The sequence below is a fragment of the Uloborus diversus genome, chromosome 9 (genome assembly GCF_026930045.1).
Source record: "Uloborus diversus isolate 005 chromosome 9, Udiv.v.3.1, whole genome shotgun sequence".
NCBI classification, from domain to species: domain Eukaryota; kingdom Metazoa; phylum Arthropoda; class Arachnida; order Araneae; family Uloboridae; genus Uloborus; species Uloborus diversus.
In genome coordinates this window covers 158,654,601-158,674,659 of record NC_072739.1, presented here as the reverse complement: position 1 = coordinate 158,674,659, position 20,059 = coordinate 158,654,601, and the positions used below count along the sequence as shown (strand labels likewise).

The following is a 20,059-nucleotide window of genomic DNA, read 5'->3' as shown; positions in this document are numbered from 1 at the left end:
TATAATCTTTATTTTTCTTCTGTATAAATATAACATTATTTTTACAACAATCTGAGGTAAAAATTGTGAGGTAATACATAAGGCACATATACATAACAATCTTCATGTATTTGATCAAATTCCACTTAGAAACCAAGAACATATTAAAATTGTATCAAAATGTTCCCTTTAATACGAATATAGTAAGGAAATTAATTCCATTTTAAGGTGTAAAATTTTGCATATGTTATTTAATAATAAAACTTTTTAAAAAGAACCAACCTGTAGAAAGATAGTATGACACCTTGATTATCTGATATCTGAATAATTAGTACAAATTTAAATGTTTAAATGTATTTTAAAATCAAATTTAAAAAATAAACTGGGATAGTTCCTTTTTTAAATGCACAAAAGTGGAATTCTATCTACCTTCCTTTTTTTTTTATCTTGGGCATTTTTTTTTTTTTTTTGAGATAAAAGCTGCTGTAATGATGTATCACAAAAGAATTTTACAACCTTCATCAATTACAAAGACATAGCTTTAAGAATGTAAATGCAACAAGTACGAAATACTTTCAGATCCTAATAAATTGAATAAAGAATTCAAAATGAATTTTTTGTATTGAGAAAGCATTAATATTCACAACACTTGGATATTAAAATATAAAATAGAATGCACATACCATTAAAACATTTTCTTTTTTAATTCTCTATGCAAATGTATACATAAATTTTTAAATAAATTTACTGACGAGGAACTATAAATGGTATGAACTAGCATTTTAAAGAAAGCTTTTCAATTAAAAAAAATCTAATTAAAAATAGATAAAGTCTTTGTACTTCTTTCTAATTCTTCCTTCATAATAAACTCTGTGGCTCCTATAAGAATATGAACCATACAAGCTCTAGAGAAAATTTGATAATATCAATTTCATGTTCAACGAATTCTTTCTTCATTTACCTTTCGTAGTAAGTTTTGGTGGGATTCATCACTATCAGTTTCACTGCCTGAATCATCACTATCAGTATAATCACTATTAGAATCTTCTGAACTATCTGTATCAAAAGTACTATTAGAGCTACTATCACTGGAATCTGAGGTACAAGAACTACAACTTTGATAGAAATCATTGTGCACTGTATTTGAATTCAGGCTGCTACCAGAAGAAGCTCCATCATCATTTCTTGCTAAATTATTTTTTAGTGATAACTTCTCAAGATCTGCACACAGGGTATCAGAACTGTGAGACATCAACTTAACTTGCTCGCTATTTGCACCGTTCGCTGCTGTCTTCGTCGTGGAATTATGTGCCATCCAGGCAACAGCAGCAAAGCTTTCAATATCAACCAAATTTAATCCTATATCACCTTTTGTCAAGAGAACCTAGAATAATAAAACAAACTTTTTATACGTTATTATTGCATAGGCTTCATGTACAAACATGATTAACCAATAAGACTTACTTGGGTAACATTTTGAGCAGGATAACACTAAAGACTTAATAGTGAAACAAATACCACATGTGCAAATTGTGGTCAGATACTAATAACTAAATCACAGTGAAGAAAAAAATGTTAAGTGCTGATTTTTTTGTAAAAAAAAATATATGTTTGTTTACTTCGCTAACTCTTGGTTTAAAGCACACTTGCCAACTCTACTGTTTTTCACGGGAGATTCCCGTTTTTTTTTTTTTTTTTTTTTTTTTGGCGTTTATTTCCCAATTTTTCTCGTCATCGACCAATGCCAAGGGAGAGTAGAACTGTATGCAGTGCATTAGATAACAGACTGGAACCTATTTTCTCCCTAGGAATAGGAATTCGATGACAATTATGCTAGAGAGTGCCAAAATTGGTTTTCTGCACCAACTTGTAACAAAGCTACATACATGGGCGAATCTGTGCCACTTTTTTCCTAAGAATAATATGTAGGTACAACAGAAAAGAGTAGCTGCTAAATACTCTATTTTCCCCATATTTGTGTGCTGCAAAATATTCTTTTTTTTTTTTTAATTGGTGCCTAGTGTACTGAAGGAATTAGATTTTTACTTAGTAGAAGTTTTCCACTCATTTAGTTAAAATTTATTTTTAGAAGGGTTTCCATATTGCATGTTCAACGAAACGTGCTTTACCAAAAATCGCAGCAGAATTCAATCTTTATGCATCTTGAAAATATTTGATATTTTTTGGAAATTGGAAGCTATTTTAACATGTGCTACCTAATACCTAGGTATTTTATATTTTATAATTTGTTCATATTTTTTCCTGATTTTTGTCGTTAAATTTTTGCAGTCACTTTTTTGATGGGGACTGGGGAATATACGAAATTTTGAATGAATCCACTCCTCTTTATTTGATTTTTCATTTGCAGTATTTAGTTTGTTTTTTCTTGCTGTTACTAATTAGCTTACATCTCTGAAAAATCTCTTTCATTTTAAATTTTATATTCATGGCATTTAAAAGCATAATACCTCCAGTAGAATCTCCTGTTCTTTTGTTTTTTCGAAGGTTGGAAAGTATGTTTAAAGTAATCAAATCATTTACCTTTTTAAGATTGATTTATAACAACTTTGACTGCTCTTTTTTTAACATGCATTATTAAAAATAATGAATAAAATATACTTGAAAGAAAGCGAAAAATTCTAAAAATAAATGATCCAAAATTAACGTTTGTCATGAAATTAAAAAAAAAAAATTGACGAGAAATTTAATTATGTAGTTTTAAACCTGTACATCAGACAAAACGCTGGCCAACTAAATCCTTGATGGACTACACTCTAGGGTCCCCCATATCTATCACCTCACATGGTTTAACCAATTGGATGGAGCACTGAAGAGAGCTCTGTGTTTTGATCCACACCAGATGCCGAGTAATACCTGACCCAGCATTCCCAGAGGTATTGATTTCGAGTGGGAACTGGGAAGACTTTGTGATAACAAACAAATTTAATCTGCTCAGTAACCAGTAGTGTACATGGAAGATCCTTGACTGGTTGGTATCGAACCTGGGACCTTCCAGTTAGCGTTTGACGTCTTACTGATCGGGCTACCATGGCCCTCGATAGAAAATATTTGCCTCACTGATACTCGACAAAAAGAGACTAAGCTCTTATACTCTTAATATTTTAACATGCACACAAAAAGTAAAAAATAATTAATAAAATTTATACCTTTCATTTTCTTTTTTATTAATTATATGGTTTATTGTCATTGGTTTGGTAATGGTTAAAAGAAAAATGGGGGGGGGGGGGGGGGGGCTGTACTCTGATTTCAGTATCAAAGGATTTTAGTCATGACATAGTGAGCAGATTGAACTTGTTAATCAATACTTAATTTACAATTTTTTAAAGTAAACAGTTAATATATGTGTTCCAAGCTTGATTATGTGTGCTATAAAAAGGCTGATTATTAATTACGATGGAGGAAAAATCCAAGAATTGTTTCCTAATTAGTAACTATCTTCAAATTGAAGGGGTCATTTACAACTGATGTCAATCTTTCAAGTGGGTAGGGGGGCAATAAGAACAGTGGCATCCTACACTGTTGTTGAAATAAGTCAAGTTGAGTAGTGTGGCACTTAGTGACAAAAGGGAGGAGAAAGGTCAAAATATGATGAAAAAAGAGAAATCATTGAAAGACAGCCCCAAAACAAAAATCAGTGATGACGTTTCTTGATTTATTGAAATTCATTTAAGTTAATTTGAGTTAGTATCATTTCTTTAGCTGATGTGCACCGTTTCCTTTAAATAAAAGAGTAAAACTTACTTTTCCCAAAGCTTCCGCTAACGGAACCAACCTCTGTGTAGAACAACTAAAATGTCAAGAAAAAACAATATATATATATATATATATATATATATATATATATATATATATATATATATATATATATATAGACTATTACATGCGATTAAAACAAAAAAGTGCCATAAAAACATTTTCTGTTATGTTACCACTTTCAAAAGTTTCATTTAAAGTCAAAGCATTGTAAACTTTTTTTTTAATGAAGAATTAAGTAATATTTGATTACAGTGAACAAGCAATGTCATCAGGCACTGCCTCAAACAAGAATATTGAGGAAAAATTATCAAATACAGTGGGTTTAATACAAAATAATATTGTTTTGAATCAGAATTGAAAAATAACAATTAAGTTGGGTAACTAAATGGATGATAGATGAGGTTATTGCTGTATCGAGTAGCACTTTGGCTGAGAATCAAATATCGGTCACATTAAAGGAAGAACTATCAACATACACATGGATTTTGCACAGATTGAAGATCAATATAGATCTTGAACATACATTCTCAATTGCACAAAATTGCAGATTACTGCATACACGTTTCGGGATTACAATGAACCCCTTTTTCAATGCAAAAGAAGTGAGCTTATGGATGAAAAGACATCCAACAAAATTATTTGGTTGGTATTTTATATTATTCTATAGTTTTGTTTTCGTATTTGATAAGATGAATTTTCGATAACTCTAATTTTTTCGCATTCCGTGCAACTTCGACTTATTGAAGTTTCACTGTACTATTTTTTTTTTTAAACTTTATGTATTATGCATTAATTTCCTGTTCCTCAATTTCAAGTTTTGAACAACACAGCCAATCCTTAATTCATAGAATTAAGGATCTTATCAGACACTTCCCCATCTCTATTCTTTTAAAATTAGACACAAGCTGAACATTTGGGCAACTAAAAAAGAAAGGCTAGGGGCTAATGGAGCTTTAACTTTTATAGGGTGATTCGCCTGTAGTTGACCATTTAGTTGGAATTCCTAGAAGTTCTATTTAATTTCACAGGGAAAGAAAACTGGAAAAAAAATTAAAATTTTTCTTTGTGTCTATAAAACTATCAGGATCAATGGTTACTTGTCATTTTTCTGTTTTATTTACTATTTTTCAGATTTTTTCGAATAGCAGTCAAAAAGGTAGATTTTGCCAGTAGTTGACCACTTTTTAAACACTGTAAAATTTGAAATCTACACTATTAAAATCAGACCGGATGCATGCCTGTATGTACTTATGTTCCCTTTAAAGTCACCCCTGATTGGTTGTTGGGTGGATGATGTCATCACAGATGCCACGTGACTTTGATGATGGTTATACGACAGTGATGACTAATCGGTTAATATGTCGTGAAAACTTCGTGACATTTGGCGTTAAAACTAAGTCACCAAAAAATGGTGCCAACTTTATATCTTCAATTTCTTGCCAAGCTTATAAACTACAAACGCATATGACGTCATTGATAAACGAGATGCCGAAGGCACCTCAGGTGGAGAATCTAGCCACCCTAGACCGCTCATATAATGCTTAAATATTAAAACATTACCACTAAAAATAATGCATTGACATTATGAGTGATCAGTGTAAGAAGTACAGTAAACTCCCAATTACCTGCAGAATAGGGTGACATGGTAAACGCAGATAAGTGAATTTTGCGGATAATCCACAAAATAAATTGAAAAAGAGAACTAAAAAATTCAACAATCCCACATACTTTTAAACTCCGCCAGCAATGACCTATTAAATTAAAAAATGTCGCCAAATTTGGCGACATACAGTAATTTCTTGCCAAATTGGTGCCAAAAATAAGTTGCCAAAAATGCCAACTTAGCGATATCTTTTTTAATTTCTCCCCAAGTCCATAACAGCCACTCAAAGCAGATATGACATCACCATCATTATTGGTGTCGCCGCAGGACCCAAACGTTACTGTCGACCCGAATCTAGTCAGCATAGCTGCCAGAATAATGCCTAAATATTATAACATTACTGTAAAGGAACCCTTACATGAAAAATGTTTAATAGTTTATACGGGGAGTCCAAAAGTAACTTTCCTTATATACGAAGTCCTAGCAGCCTATTCGATGAACCTATCGATGAAAAATTTCAGGTAGTTATTTGAAGGAATGCGTTTGAGATTGATGATTTTTAACAATGCAGAGATCTCATGACTGGTTAGTGATAGAATCTCAAAAATTTCAAATGACAACAACCACTTTTTTCTTGCGCCAATTGATCAGTGTATTTTTGAGACCAGGTCATAGATGATCGATCGGTGTGTGACAAAAATTGTTTGTTCAAAAATTGAAGCCCAGACTGCAGAAACACGCTTTCCACTCTGCGTTTTAAAGATATTTTCCTTTAACTTTGCAAATGGTGTTTAGTGGTTGGTGCTTCTACTACTGTCTTACCCTGTGAGTTATGCAAAATGCTTCTCTTTTATATTGTCACTAGGATAAACAATTTTCATCTTTGCAGTTTTTGTCACACACCACTCGTTACAACGCAATTTGAGTTTTTTCAATATGCGTATCAAATTGCGCAAGAAAAATGTGGGTGTTGCAATTCAAAATTAGTTTACTATAACAGAATTTGCGTTAGTACTACATTATTTAAAGTTTTTGCAATTAGTAGAGCATCTGTTCAAATAACCGTAGCACAAATTTTGGTTCTATTGGTTCAGCGGACAAGCAGCTCGTCAATTACTTGCAAAAATACTTTTTTTTTAAAGAGAAGTACAGTGAAACCTGTGTAAGTTGACCACTTGCGGTGCAGTACTTTGGTGGTCAACTTATAAAGGGGGTAAAGATTTTTTTTTGTCATTTCTTGCACCATGTATTCATTTTTTGATTGATTGACACTTACTCTTTCTGTTCAATTCACTTTCATTGTTTAGCATTACTTTGAAACAATAATTTTAAATGTTATTCAAATATTTTTAAAGATTATTTTCCCGGAATGACGCATAATGTGTCATGCAAATTTAAAATTTCAGTAAATTGATCAAAAAAAAAAAATGAAAAGTTACTCATTTGATATTAATAGTTCCTAAAAATTCATAGCTTCTCAAAAATTGCAAATTTTTTATACATTTATAACCCCATGATGATCTACTTTTCAACAAAATAATTCCTTATTGAAGTTGGCGCACTTATTAGACCCTAGTTTTAGAAATTCCATATGTGTCAGCTATTTTTCTCTGGCTTTCTCCCTTTTCAATTAATTTTAATATTTCATATCTTTTATCAATCTCAAGTTCAACTAACTTTCTTTTTGAAGCCATTTTATGTAAAACTATAACACAAAGAGCAACAAGTTGGAAACTCATAGTTCAAAAAAGCAGTTGAAAATAAAAATGTCGTATCTCTTAATCCCTTGCACCAGAAATACTGCAATGCAAGGAACTTTACTCTTTAGCACAATTCCATTGTTGCCACAAAATATTGCGACTGCAAAAAAATACTTTGTACTTCTCTATAGGTTTCTTAGTAGTTTTCCCATGTGGTTAAGCTAAAAAGGAGGTTTAGTTATGCTGCTGTACCATTTAGTTAGTAAAATGCTGGTCTGGTATCAAAAATATTCTTGGAAAGTTTTTCAAAAAATAAAATAAAATAATTTGCTAAGTAAAATTTTAAAAATAAACCAAGTGGTCAACTTACCAAGGGTTTTTTACAATACTCCAAACCAAATTTGGTGTTCTTTAGTGGTCAAGATAGACAGGTGGTCAAGATAGAGAGGTGGTCAAGTTACACAGGTTTTCCTTCATTATATAACATAGGACTAATTCCGTTCCTGACAAAAGCGGTCAACATAGACAGGTGGTCAACTTTACAGGTTTTACTGTAGCATTATATTTTATCTTAAGCTGAAAAAGGTTTGTAATCACTTTGGTTTCTAGAAAAAAGCTTTAAAACCAACATAAGTTAATTACTTGACCGTTCTGGTCAACTACCGGCATTAATTGCATTTTAGACAACCAGTAGTTGACCACACCTCAATCCCAGAATAAATGTTTAATAAATTGATGCATTTTTTTTTGTTTACTTAGTATAAACATGGATGATTAGTAAATAAACCTGAAGAATAAAATTTAACGTCGAGGAATACGATTAAACATTTTATCTCATGACAATTCTCTTAGTAAGAAAAGTGATTTTCTTGAAAGTTTTTTATATGTCTTTGTGATTATACCGTCCTAACCTCCATTCAAAACTTTAGTAACAACTATAAATTATTAGAAAACACTTCATGGGATGCTATAAATTAGTTCCAGCAATCAGATTAAAAATACCTACATATTTATGTGGTGATGTGTTATTTTCTAAGACACTTTATTAAGAACTCGAACTCTTGTGAACTATGTTTTTATTATTCCTACGCGCGGAGTGAGATTGTGTGCGACGCGACCAGTTTTGGCTGGTTGAAGAGGAAGGAATGATGGGAAGTGTGGTGGAAGACGTGTTGTTCTTGATGTTTTAATGTTTACTGTTCTATGTTCCTGTATTCGTCTTGTGCTGTCAATTATTAAATGTTTATTAGTGTACGATGTCGTCATTATGCTTTGTTGTGTGAAGAATACCCCTAGACCAGCCGAGACCCTTACATTTATTCTCGTTTTGTACATATTATTGCTACAGTGGTCAACTACTAGCAGGTGGTCAACCACTGGCAAGTCACCCTATCTTAATTTTGAACCTTGGTTTGTATGCTTTTGGTCAGGGGTTGGAAGTAGTGCACTACAAGTAGCGATGCTGCTGTAGTAGCTACATTTTTTAGTAGTTTGTAGTGTAGCGCACTACTTTTTTAAAAAAGTAGTGTAGTGAATAGCTCAATACAAAAAAATATTCTGTAGCAATTTCTGGAAACTACTTCAAAAAAAATTTAAAAAAAAAAAACAGAATTAAAAAATATTAAGCACTTTTCACAATGCATTTAAAAGGAAAAAATAACTTTTCTGGGTAAATATTATAGTAATAACAAATCACTATAATATTTATATTATAATTACATTATAACTTTACTATGTTTACTATAATATTTCTATATTAATAAGTCTCCCACATAGTACTCAAAGATATGGGTTTTTTCAAGGTAAAGTAAAATTTTTAATTTTAAATTCATTATTTTTTATTATTCATCTGAAAATGTTGATCTGAAAATTTGTTCGCTAACAATTTTTAAAGTTGATATTTTATTTAAAATTGTATAATTTTTTAAATGATAAATAGAAAAAATAATTTTTTGAAGAAAATTATAAATTTTAGGCAAAGTGTGGGATATCTAAATGTTTTTGAATTTAAATAAATGTTTTTGTGGTACATGTGAGGTGTGGGGTTTTGGGGCAGCATTTTATCAACAGAAATTTTGAGCTTCAAAAAAAAAAGTGTTTTTTTTTTTTTTTTCATATTAGGCTTAGCATACAAATGTTGGTTTACACTTTCAGATGCAAGTCAGCATGGGTTGCAGTTGTTCAAATTGTATGAAACCTTTTTTCACGATTGTTTTGACATTTCAAAAGTAGTTTGCAGTTGCTACATTTAAAAAAAAAGTAGTTTTAGTTGTAGTTAACTACATTTGTATCAAAGTAGTTGTAGTTCGCTACAAAAAAAAAAAAAAGTTTTTCAAACCACTGATTTGGTTATAAAAACGCTTAAATACAACAATTTCAAAAGCACAAAATTTGATACAAACCTTTAAATTTAATGTATATTCAATATCACTTATACCAACCTTTTAGTTTGTAACCATACACAATAATCCGTAATGTATAAATCGTTTAAAATATATCTTGGATCACTTGCGCAAAACATCTGATGAGTTCCCAGAAGACACTTTATAATATATTTACGACCTGCAACGCAAAGAAAAAATAAATCATACATAAATAAATGAGCACTAAACTGCAAAAAAAAAAAAAAAGGCTGCCACTCAATTGTGTGTGGGAGGGGGGGGGATTCAGTGTTTTCCCTGCATGAAATACAGCATTAAAGCAGAAAAAAAATGTAATTTTAAATCAAAAATATTTAATATCTAACTAAAAAATATCTAAATAACTAAGTACATGGCAACTTTTAAATAAAAAAATATTGCACATTAGAGAGCATCCATCCAAGAATCTTCAAATTGTTTCTCAATTAAACATGCAGCAGCCCAACAACTTTCTGATAGGAATGTAAGAAAATCCTGCACATTAATCTTGACAACACGAATACTTTTCCTATATGAACAGGATCATGTCGGCCAAGGCGGAACTCAATTCGAAATGCTTGCTGAGCAGTACCACCATTGAAAAAAAAAAGAAAGAAAAAGAAAACCACCATTACAAATATACTCCTCCAAAATACATAACGATGATCTCCAGCCATGCCACTGCTGTGCTACTACTGCAAATAGCACTTATACTGCTATCTGAATGCAATGAGAGAAAGGGGGGTGCAACCAAACCAAGCACTGCGACCAAGTCTTATTGTACTAGTCCCCAAACAGAAGTCTTAAAACAGATTAATAGCTGAAGCAAAATTCATTGAACACCTAATAGGAATATTATGAATCACCTATGGTTCAAGCAAATGACGACCAAGGTGTTCAAACCTATAGGCAAAAAACACTTCAGAATCACACATGATGTAACAGTTTCCTCAAGAAGGAGGCAACCCCAGAAGGTTGGATCTTTATTGACACCCATTAAAGGAAGGTGCCTCTTTAATGGGCAATGACCAATAAGAAGATTAAAAGCCTTCCTAACACTATTTTTATCAAGCAGCCTTTTGCATTTTTGGCATGTGATGCCAAAAAGAATCAAGACTGTCCTTCTTAGGGTGACCAGCTGAATACCTTCAATGACATTATGAGATGACTTCTCCGAAGGGAAGGTTTCTCTCTCGCGCGCGCAACAGCCGTCATAAACATACTCCCTGCTTGAGCACAGGACTGTGGTTGACCTGTCCTTACTCTTGAAGATGCAGCAGTTTGTGCAGGGGAAGGAGTTGAAACCTCCAACCGAAGATGTTTGGTTTCTCCTACCTTCTCGGGAAAGGCAGGCACAGTGGCTTTTGTCTCCCTCTCTCCTGCCCTCGCCTGCTGCATATTAGTGCAAAATTGAGTACTCTCTCTGCCCCCTTACTGCAGAGTCGGTGGGTTGCAGACCTGCACCATCAACCCTCTCCTTCGGTGGGTTGCAGACCCGCACCCTCACCTTCTCCAACAGTAAGGTTGCTGGTTTTCTATTTCAAGCCAGCCTCCAATTCCGCGGGAGCTGGGAACTGTGAGGTGGTAAGAGGTCAATACCCGCACAACCCCCCTGTACACGTGTAAGGCTACATGCAACGAGGTTTTGCCCTGTTCCTCAAGGGGACCGTTTAAGACATCATACAAACCAGATGCCATCCATCCATCAGCACAGTGCCTGACACCTTAGACTGGGTGTCCATTTTATTCGCATCTTACGACACGCATGAAGTACGTTGGAACTATTCTGCTCCGGTCCCCACTGTAAATCCACCACAACTTACACAGCGCCCTCTCCGAATACGGGAGGTTTATAAGCCAGACTTTGCACATGTGTATTTTGTACTGAAGCAAATCTATTGAAATTGGAACTGTCATATCACCACAACAAAAGCATATAATATTGTATTTTGTACTCAAGCTAGTCAAAGAACTAGATATATTGCACACCTAGTACAACACTGCTAGATCAGCAAAAACTACATTTAGAGAAAAATTAATTCAAACGATTTGCACCTTAGCTTAAATTCTTATAGTAACACACTGGCACATTTCAATAATAAGGTTAAATTTTTCTTTTTTCATTTGTGGCTGCCTTGCATTTTAATAGAACTATATAACTAAAAATTGACAATTTTTAACTTGTGGCAGTGTTGTATTAGGTGTACAATATATCCTTAAAATGCTAATCCATTTTCCACAGCTGCATTGCCAAGTGACACAACGTCCCAAGGATCTGGCCATTCTTTTGACCTCAAAACATTATATTAAAATCATCTAAACTAATTTTTTCATTAAACAATTAATCTCATTCAGTCTCAAATTATCCAAGAAAACTTCACTCTGAACTTTTGTGGATTCTGAGCTTGAGTAGAAGAGACAAGCTTCCGCAATTTCAGTCGCAAATGGTGATTTGTTTTTAGAGCTGTGGCTTTGATTTTTTTATCTTTGATATAATTATAGTGATTGGCAATTTTTGGGGAAAAAAGAGAAAGAACTTAAAATCTCTTGCACTTCCCAAGTCTTTAGGGAAATTGTAAGATTCCCTGAACTATCCCTGATTTTTTTTTTCTTTTTTTGAAGATATTTGAATTTTTTCCCCTGCTTTTCCTGTGGTGTGGTAACCCTGAAAAGATTTTTACTAAATTTAGTGAGAAGTTCTGTACAAATCCGAATTCGAAAATATCCAATATTTTGATATATATCGAATATTCTGATAGATAACAGATACTTTCAATCAGCACAAACTCAAGTCTTCAAAATAGTAAATGCATCTTCAAACACTCTTAATTTTATTATATTGTTATTACAACATGTAGACAAAATTATTCTGTTAGCTAGTTTTACACAAGTATATGATACAGAAATAAGAAATATGTATTAGTTGGTGCACAGCAATGAAGACATTTTCTTTTCCTTTGACCAATGTTTAATATTAAATTAGGTACTTTTAATGAGAATTAAAATTGTTACATTACTATTAATTTTATGAATATAAAATGAAAAAGGAATACTATATTATTCTGTTATGTTAATGACATATAACCTTACTTCAATATTTTTTGGGGGGGGGGGGGGGGGAGGGGGGGTCACTTAAGTTCTGACAAGAAATTGAAATTTTCAAAATATTTTGAATACAGCTCTATCTGATAATGTTTTTGTATTTGTCTGTTTGCCATGTAACATGCAATTTTATTCATGCATATAAATAAAAATAATTCAAATATTTTATTTCAGTGAAATGTTATAAAAAGTGACCTTTTTACCTGTTCCCTCAAGCATAACCAAGTCAAAAGTTACTAGTAATATTATAGCATTAAATAACATCAAAAACAATCTCTTTACATGCTATTTTTAATGATTTTGAAGAACAATCATGCCGAATTCAAAGAACATTGAATCATACATTCAGTTGTGAGCAACTGCCCAAGAAACTTTTTTACTGACGAAATTCTAGGTAGTGAAGTTGAAATGAAGGTCATACTTAGCTTGACAGAGCACAATAATAGTGATGCAATGCATAAGGGAGGGGAATAATAAAGCAACATTCATAAGCATTTAATTCTTTAAAGAAAAAGTATTCTTAGATTTGTATAACATTAACAAATTAAAACATGTCCCAAAACAAGTTAATCCTGTTTATTAACTGAACACATACCTAATAAAAGAATCTTTCGAACATCTTCCAAAACAGTCAATGATAACTCAAAATGGCGAAATAAGGGATATATGAGAGATCTTCTAATGCAAGTAACAGCCACTTCTGGAACTGAAGAAAATGTCTGGAAATATAACCAATGCTAAGGTAAGAGGATATTGCTTTATATATTTGGTAAAAGCAACTGTGGCAATAGTTTTTGAACTATTAAAAAAAGTGAAATTGTGTGAAATTATGATAGCCATATATGATACCCATCTGGGAGAAATTTAATTCTTCAAAGAGAGCAGCAAATTGGAAAAGTTTGGGCAAGTTTTAATGAATGAGCAGTTATTAGCTGCTTGAAATTTGAGAATGGTGTCAAATTTCCATACCTTTTTTACTAACTTGCTAGCAATTGTTTATTATTTTCATAAATGACATTCATGAAAATATATCTGGAAACATGAATTGTTTTGCTGATGATGTAAAAAAAATTTTGAAAAAAAAAAAATAGAACCGACTTCAAAATTGCTCTAAAAAGTGAAAAATAATTTTATTCTTTAAACACCATCGATAATGCTTTTAAACATAAATTTTGAAGTTGGCACAAAAACAAAACGTAAAATCCAGTGTAACCATGCTTCATTCATATTTTTTTTTCAGAAAAGCATCCAAAGTTACGAACGAAATATTTATATCGCTATTCAAATATGCTGTCATCAATGCATAATGTATGTGATAGTGAAGAAACTGGTCCTGGTTAAATTCATAGTTGTATTTGAGTTATGGCTGTGAATGATTTTATCTATCGTTTTTGCGCCAACTTCAAAAATTATGTTTAAAAGCATTATCGATGGTGTTTAAAGAATAAAATTATTTTTCACTTTTTAGAGCAATTTTGAAGTCGGTTCTATTTTTTTTTTTTTTTTCAAAATTTTTTTATTTCATTCTTTTTAGTGTAAATGTAGGTATTTCAGAAATAATAAGAAGTTACTATCACGAAACTTCACATTTTTTTCTTAAAAATGCTCCATACTAAAAAAAAAAACTATTGACACGCGTTAAACTTTAAGCGATTGGCACTAAAAACTTATCTTTGTTCCTCTCTGGAAATCATGCGTAGTTAATTTAATTATAACCATTTAAGTATTACGTTTTTCCTAACTAATTTACATTCCACAGCATCTAAGTTGCTCATAATGCAATCCTGTATTTTCTTACTTAGCCCCGATCATCTGTTATCGGCATAGATGATAACGATAAAAATACTACAGAGTAGTTGAGTCAAACCTAATGGTAGCATTGTGAAGGCTAAGCAGATCCTAATCACTGCATCACCTCGCTTCCAGGTTAGGTTTACCCCTACTATGGAGCAATAGCACTGAAGAAAGGAAGATTTTGATAATTCACATAGTGTTACTATAAATCAGCAGGGTTACTAAAATAAAATTATTTACGCCAAAAATGAGACGACAGCGCCAGATTCCCCATTATCGAAATATCCCTTGAAGAAATTTGATGCTTGCTTCAGAGAAGCCTTCATTCAAAATTATCATTACAATTACTATTAATGTTACTGTTATAGGGCACCAAAGTTTTATAACAATGAGTTTCCTATTGTCGCGTAGATGAAGATAGCGAAGACAATGTGAAAGCCAAATGAAGCGAATACTCGTTAGTCTCAACTCGAGATCTTTATTCAGAACCACGAATGAACGTTACATCTCCTTATATACAACTTGAGAAAGTGCTGGAACTTTCCAGACTTGGAAAGATACAGAAATTAATAGAAGATTCGAGAAAATACGGGAAACAGTAGAAACGAAATTTTAGTAAAATTCACTTTGTCCTAGTCGGGATTTGAACCCGGGTCGCTCGTGTAGGAGGCGAGAATTCTACCACTGAGCCACCGTTATCCACGGAGGAAAAGTGCGAACTTCGCTACAAAATCATTTAATAGGGAAATTGCATAAAATTTACTGTTTTTTTGCCCATAACTTTTTTCTAAAGAACAAATATGGTCAAACAAAGTAACGGGACCTAAGTTGAGCCATCCCCTATCCATTAAAAAAAGAATCATCAAAATCGGTTCACTAGGTGAGACGCTATGAGTGGACAAACAAAAAAAAAACATACATACGGTATGAATTGATAACCGCCTCCTTTTTGAAGTCGGTTAAAAAGTCATGGGGACTGTAGAAAATGAAGAACAAGTAAAACAGCCTTAAGAGGATTTAGATCATATTACTAACTCGGCAGATAAGCTGTGTACAACAGTTAAGGATGGGAAATGTCAATTGCTACACTTAGTTTGTGGAAATAAGAGTACGAGTCATGTTGTAAAAAAGCAGTCAAAAACTTTGTACTACGGAATGAGTAAACGAAGACATGTATAAAGTACAAATAAAATAGAGTTATGATTTACAGGGTTCGGTCATTAGCCAGGCAGAAAACGTTCTGATCTGGGTGTCTTAATAACTAGGATTTCAAGTTTAATTAAAAAAGCAGTATTGCAAGAAACAAAGACAACAGAATGTTTGGGTTTATCGATAGATCTATTGTAAAATAATCTAAGGTTTTCCTGCCTTTGTACAGAAGTTTGGAAAGACCTTATTTGGGGTATGCTGTTCAGTTTTGGTTCCCTTTATCTCAGGAAAGATATTTATTAATTGGAAAGGGTTCAAAGAAGGACTGCTAGACTAGTAAAAGGACTTTCAGATTTCGATTACAAATATCAGACTGAAAAGGACTAACATCTATAGCCTGTATCAAAGGAGAACCAGAGAGGAGATGATTCAGTTGTTTAAATTTATCAAAATGAAAGATGTTAATGGGTTAAAATCTCAGGCTTGGCATGGAAATTAGAAAACATTACTACTTTAGTAGGGTTGTGGGCAAGTGGAAGGGCTTAGCGGCTGTAATGAGCAAAGGGCTGGATAGCTTTAAGAGGTCCATAGATCTTCATTGGGAACTAATGAACTGACTAGGACCAGCCTAGCTGGGCCCAGAGCCTGTTGTTGTTGGCATACATGTGTTTGTATTTATTTTCTATTTTTGATCTAATAAACTGGTTAGCAGTTTTTATGTTATGAATTCGTATTCTAATTATTATTTACACATCATTCAAAAATAAGTTATCTTTCAAAATACTGATTTTTTTTTTTTCAAACAACTTTGTGACAAAAACTATTCATAAACATGAAAAAAAAAACTTTAACAAGATCTATTACTAACCTCTAACCATGACAGTGTAGCACTTAGTTTATTTATTGTCCATGCTGATTCAACCTAGGAAAGAATGAAGTAAATTCAATGCAGGAAGTATTTTTGAAATTAACACTCAATATAAAATTGGAATACATACTGTGCTTTCATCAAAAGTTGTTCTTTTATCATATGCATAAGCAAAAATTAAGTCAATTAAGCCAAGAAGAGCCATTTTTGCTTGGGATTTTTCAAGAAGATGTAACATTAGTTAAGAAACATGGTCGAGAAGCAATATTTAAGTGAACTATTTGCAAGTGTTTACAAAGTTATGTACGGTAGAATTTCGATTAACCAAAGTGATCAGGACTGGATCCCCTTCCATTAATTGAAAACATCAGGTAAACTGGGGGATTCAAAATTGGCCATAGGAGACCCAACCATATAAACGTTAACTCTGCATTTTACACTCACACACGTACAAAACGGTTACTAAATGTGATATCTCAATTACATACTACTTTAAACATAAAAAATAAATTTGTTTAGTAAATGATAAAAAATTAGAAAATGCAATATTAATTTAAGAAGATATAATATTAAACAGACTTTACGTTTTAGGCAGAAAAAGAGCAGGTTTAGGAGGCGAATTAAATTTTCGGAGATGGAGGGAGAAAGAAAAATCGGCAAGATATTTGCATTGACCTTGAAAAGACATTTAGCTTTAATCCATTGAACATTTGGAAAAATGTACTTAGTAAACTTTATCTTTATAATTTTACTAATAGTACAATTTTAAACTTACATACATAGTTTTTAAAAAACAAATTTTTGATTTGATAGCTTTTGAATATAATAGCATTTCAAAATCTAGAAGTATTTACAATGTTCCTTTAAATTTATTGATGAGTGTGGGGGAAGAAAAAAAACATGAAAGATGGAAATGGACAGGTAACTCCATCTGTAGCAGGCCGTGGTGCCTCGGATGATCTGAAAGTGTGATTGTTTAAAAGTGTTTCAGATAAACAAAGCTCTACTGTGTAGGCTACAAAGTACAAATACGTTGTTGTAGCAAAAGAAGAAACAAACTTCAAAAAATCCACATTAACTGTAACACACTCAAAGGATATATTCCTTAGAAGGCAGTTTCCGCAGTCTTTCCTTCTCTTCTGTTGTGAATGTAACTATTTGGGATAAAAGAAAATCTTATCAATTCACTAAAAACAAAGTAGAAACAATGAAAGAAAACAAAACACAAAATTACAAATGTTACAATATACAATAAAAATGAAAAGCTACTACAGTCGGAGCCAGATTTAACAAATTCATCGGGACCGAAACTTTTATACATTAAATCGGGGTAATTCATAATATCGGGGTGCAAAAATTTTTTTTTAATTGTACTTTCTTTATCTTTTATCCTTAATAAGAAACTGTACAAAAACATCCATAATTAGAAATTGTACACTTTTTATTCAGCATTCCGCGACTTATTACACACTACTTAATTTGAAATTTTGTTGTACTGAGTAATAGATTTTGACATTTTTTTTTAATACTTTACTCCTAATAGTAATTTTTCAACTTTATGGAGATAAGAAAATATGGTGTTGTTTGCAGCCTGCTGCATGAGATATATTTTTAGTTTCCATTCTATGTAAAGCATTAGAAAAATCGCTTTCAGCAGAGTGGCTATTCATTGGTTGCCCATTCGCTCGTCAAGCATTGCTGAATCCGAGAAAAATCTTTTTCTGCTTTGCATAAGATACACCATTTGGAAAACACTCAAATATTTCCTAACTCAAATTAACAAAAAAAAAAATCGGCTGTTAAAATAATTTGTCAATTCAGGGTTTATTATTTAGTAAATAGGGGGTTTTGCCTTTATTTTAGTGGGGAAAAAGAAGAAAAGTTCGCTAAAATGTGAAACTTGTTAAATAGAGGTTCGTTAAATCGGGGTTCAACTGTATTTCTAAGCTGATACAGGAAAATTCAATCACTTTAAAAAAGTAAAATATATGGAGAGGAAAAACAATTTTAGAGTTCAATTATCACTAAAAGATGTTCTAGTTGGCGAATTGTATACTATTTAGTTGCAAAAGTGTAAACAGCGACACCAAATTGCCACAATTAAGAATTCGTATTTTCATACTTCGAAATTCCCCTGAATGGACTTAATATACATTTTCTAGTTCAAGGATGAGTCAGAGATGTGGTTTTAATAAAAGTTTTATATTCTCGCGCTGACTAGAAGGTCGTACTTTGGCCAGTAATGGGCTTTTTAGTAAAGAATTCATTCTGATATTCTCTGCTGTCTGTTCAGAAATTACTAATTAAAAGCTTCACTCAAACCATATCTCTCAAGTGACTGAACTTAAGAGAGAACAAAAAAAAAAAATTATCTCCTCAAAAAAAAAAAAAAAAAAAAAAAAGAATAGAACTTTATAGAACCTTTGTTGTTGATCTCTGTGGAACAAAACTTAAGAAATGCTGTTCTAGTCTATAGTATGTCTGAGATAGGATGTAATTGTAAAAAATAAGCAAAACATGATTTATTAGTACCTGTGAGATAGGTTTTCTTATTAGATTTAGTTTTCTCTTAAGGGGTTACAGTATCTCAAAAATGATCAAACGATCAAAAAAATTTTATTGCTTATTTCAAACACAGGGGAAAAGTTTCATTGCTTTAGTTCAAATATTTAAAATAATATGAGTGGTTTTAGTTCATGCTCGCTATGTGTTTTTATGTAAAAGAAAAACTTTAAATTGCTTTTTCTCAATTATCGTTTTTTGACGATTTCATGTCATTAGAATCCCTAAGGATTTTTTCTATTAAAGATACAGCTTTAAAGTAATACTTTTTGCAGTCAGAGTAATGTATTTAACAATACTGTGCTTTGGATAAGCATTTTATAAACTACTCAAATGTTTACAGCATGTTATACCTAACAATTTTTTTCTAAAAAAAATTACGTTTTTTTACAAATTAATAAAAGAAAATTTTCTAATAAATATATAAGCAAATTAATGCAGATTTTTAGAGATGATTATAGCAATTGTTTAGAAATTTTTAAAAAAAAAAGTTTTAAAAGCTAAAAAGCCTTAAAAAATTTTTTTTAATGAAATTTAAATAATTTTTTGGAATTTTTAAAAAAAGGGGAATTTTTTTTAAAATTTGAAAACAAATTATCCATTGCAAAGTAAGTGTGCATGTTATGGTTTCAAAGAAAAACAAAATTTACTTAAACTAAAAAAAAATGTTTTCAAGGTACTGTGACCCCTTAAATCAAAATCCTCAATAGCTATATCAGAGAACATATGTATAATGTACACTGGAAACAATCATACCCAAATCATCAGCATTTTTGGATGGATCATTCTGAAGTTTGTCATACAGGTCATCCCATTCAGGATGGTACCTCATTAGTTCCTGAATTTCGTCATCGTTATATAAGTCAGCACTGCAAAAGAAAAGGTTGCATCCTATGTCGGTATATGATTAAAAAATACTTTCAAAAAGCAAGACTACTAAAAAGTAACATTCTTACAGGTAATGTTCTTCATCAAAACGTTTCAATTCGGCATCTTTCCTCTCAATGGTACGATTTTTCTTAGACTTCTGTTGAGGGTCTTTGACATCAAATATTTCAGAAGATTCTTCCTAAAATAATTAAAACTCATTTTCAGGTTTAAAAAATTAAACATTTTGAGCCTTGTG

At 31.9% G+C, this 20,059-nt stretch overlaps 1 protein-coding gene across 1 annotated transcript in view; it reads right to left on the bottom strand.

Moving 5' to 3' along the window:
- Nucleotides 1–20,059, bottom strand: part of LOC129229224 (protein SHQ1 homolog) — a 34,626-nt gene continuing 14,567 nt past the window's right edge. Inside the window, exons 7-15 of the mRNA XM_054863485.1 lie at nt 19,890–20,002; nt 19,690–19,802; nt 17,472–17,525; nt 16,502–16,602; nt 16,372–16,425; nt 13,156–13,279; nt 9,501–9,621; nt 3,742–3,787; nt 1–1,363 (exon numbers count right to left, since the gene is read on the bottom strand). Of these exons, the coding sequence (XP_054719460.1) occupies nt 917–1,363; nt 3,742–3,787; nt 9,501–9,621; nt 13,156–13,279; nt 16,372–16,425; nt 16,502–16,602; nt 17,472–17,525; nt 19,690–19,802; nt 19,890–20,002 (1,173 nt within the window). The 3' untranslated portion in view covers nt 1–916. The remainder of the gene's footprint in view (nt 1,364–3,741; nt 3,788–9,500; nt 9,622–13,155; nt 13,280–16,371; nt 16,426–16,501; nt 16,603–17,471; nt 17,526–19,689; nt 19,803–19,889; nt 20,003–20,059) is intronic.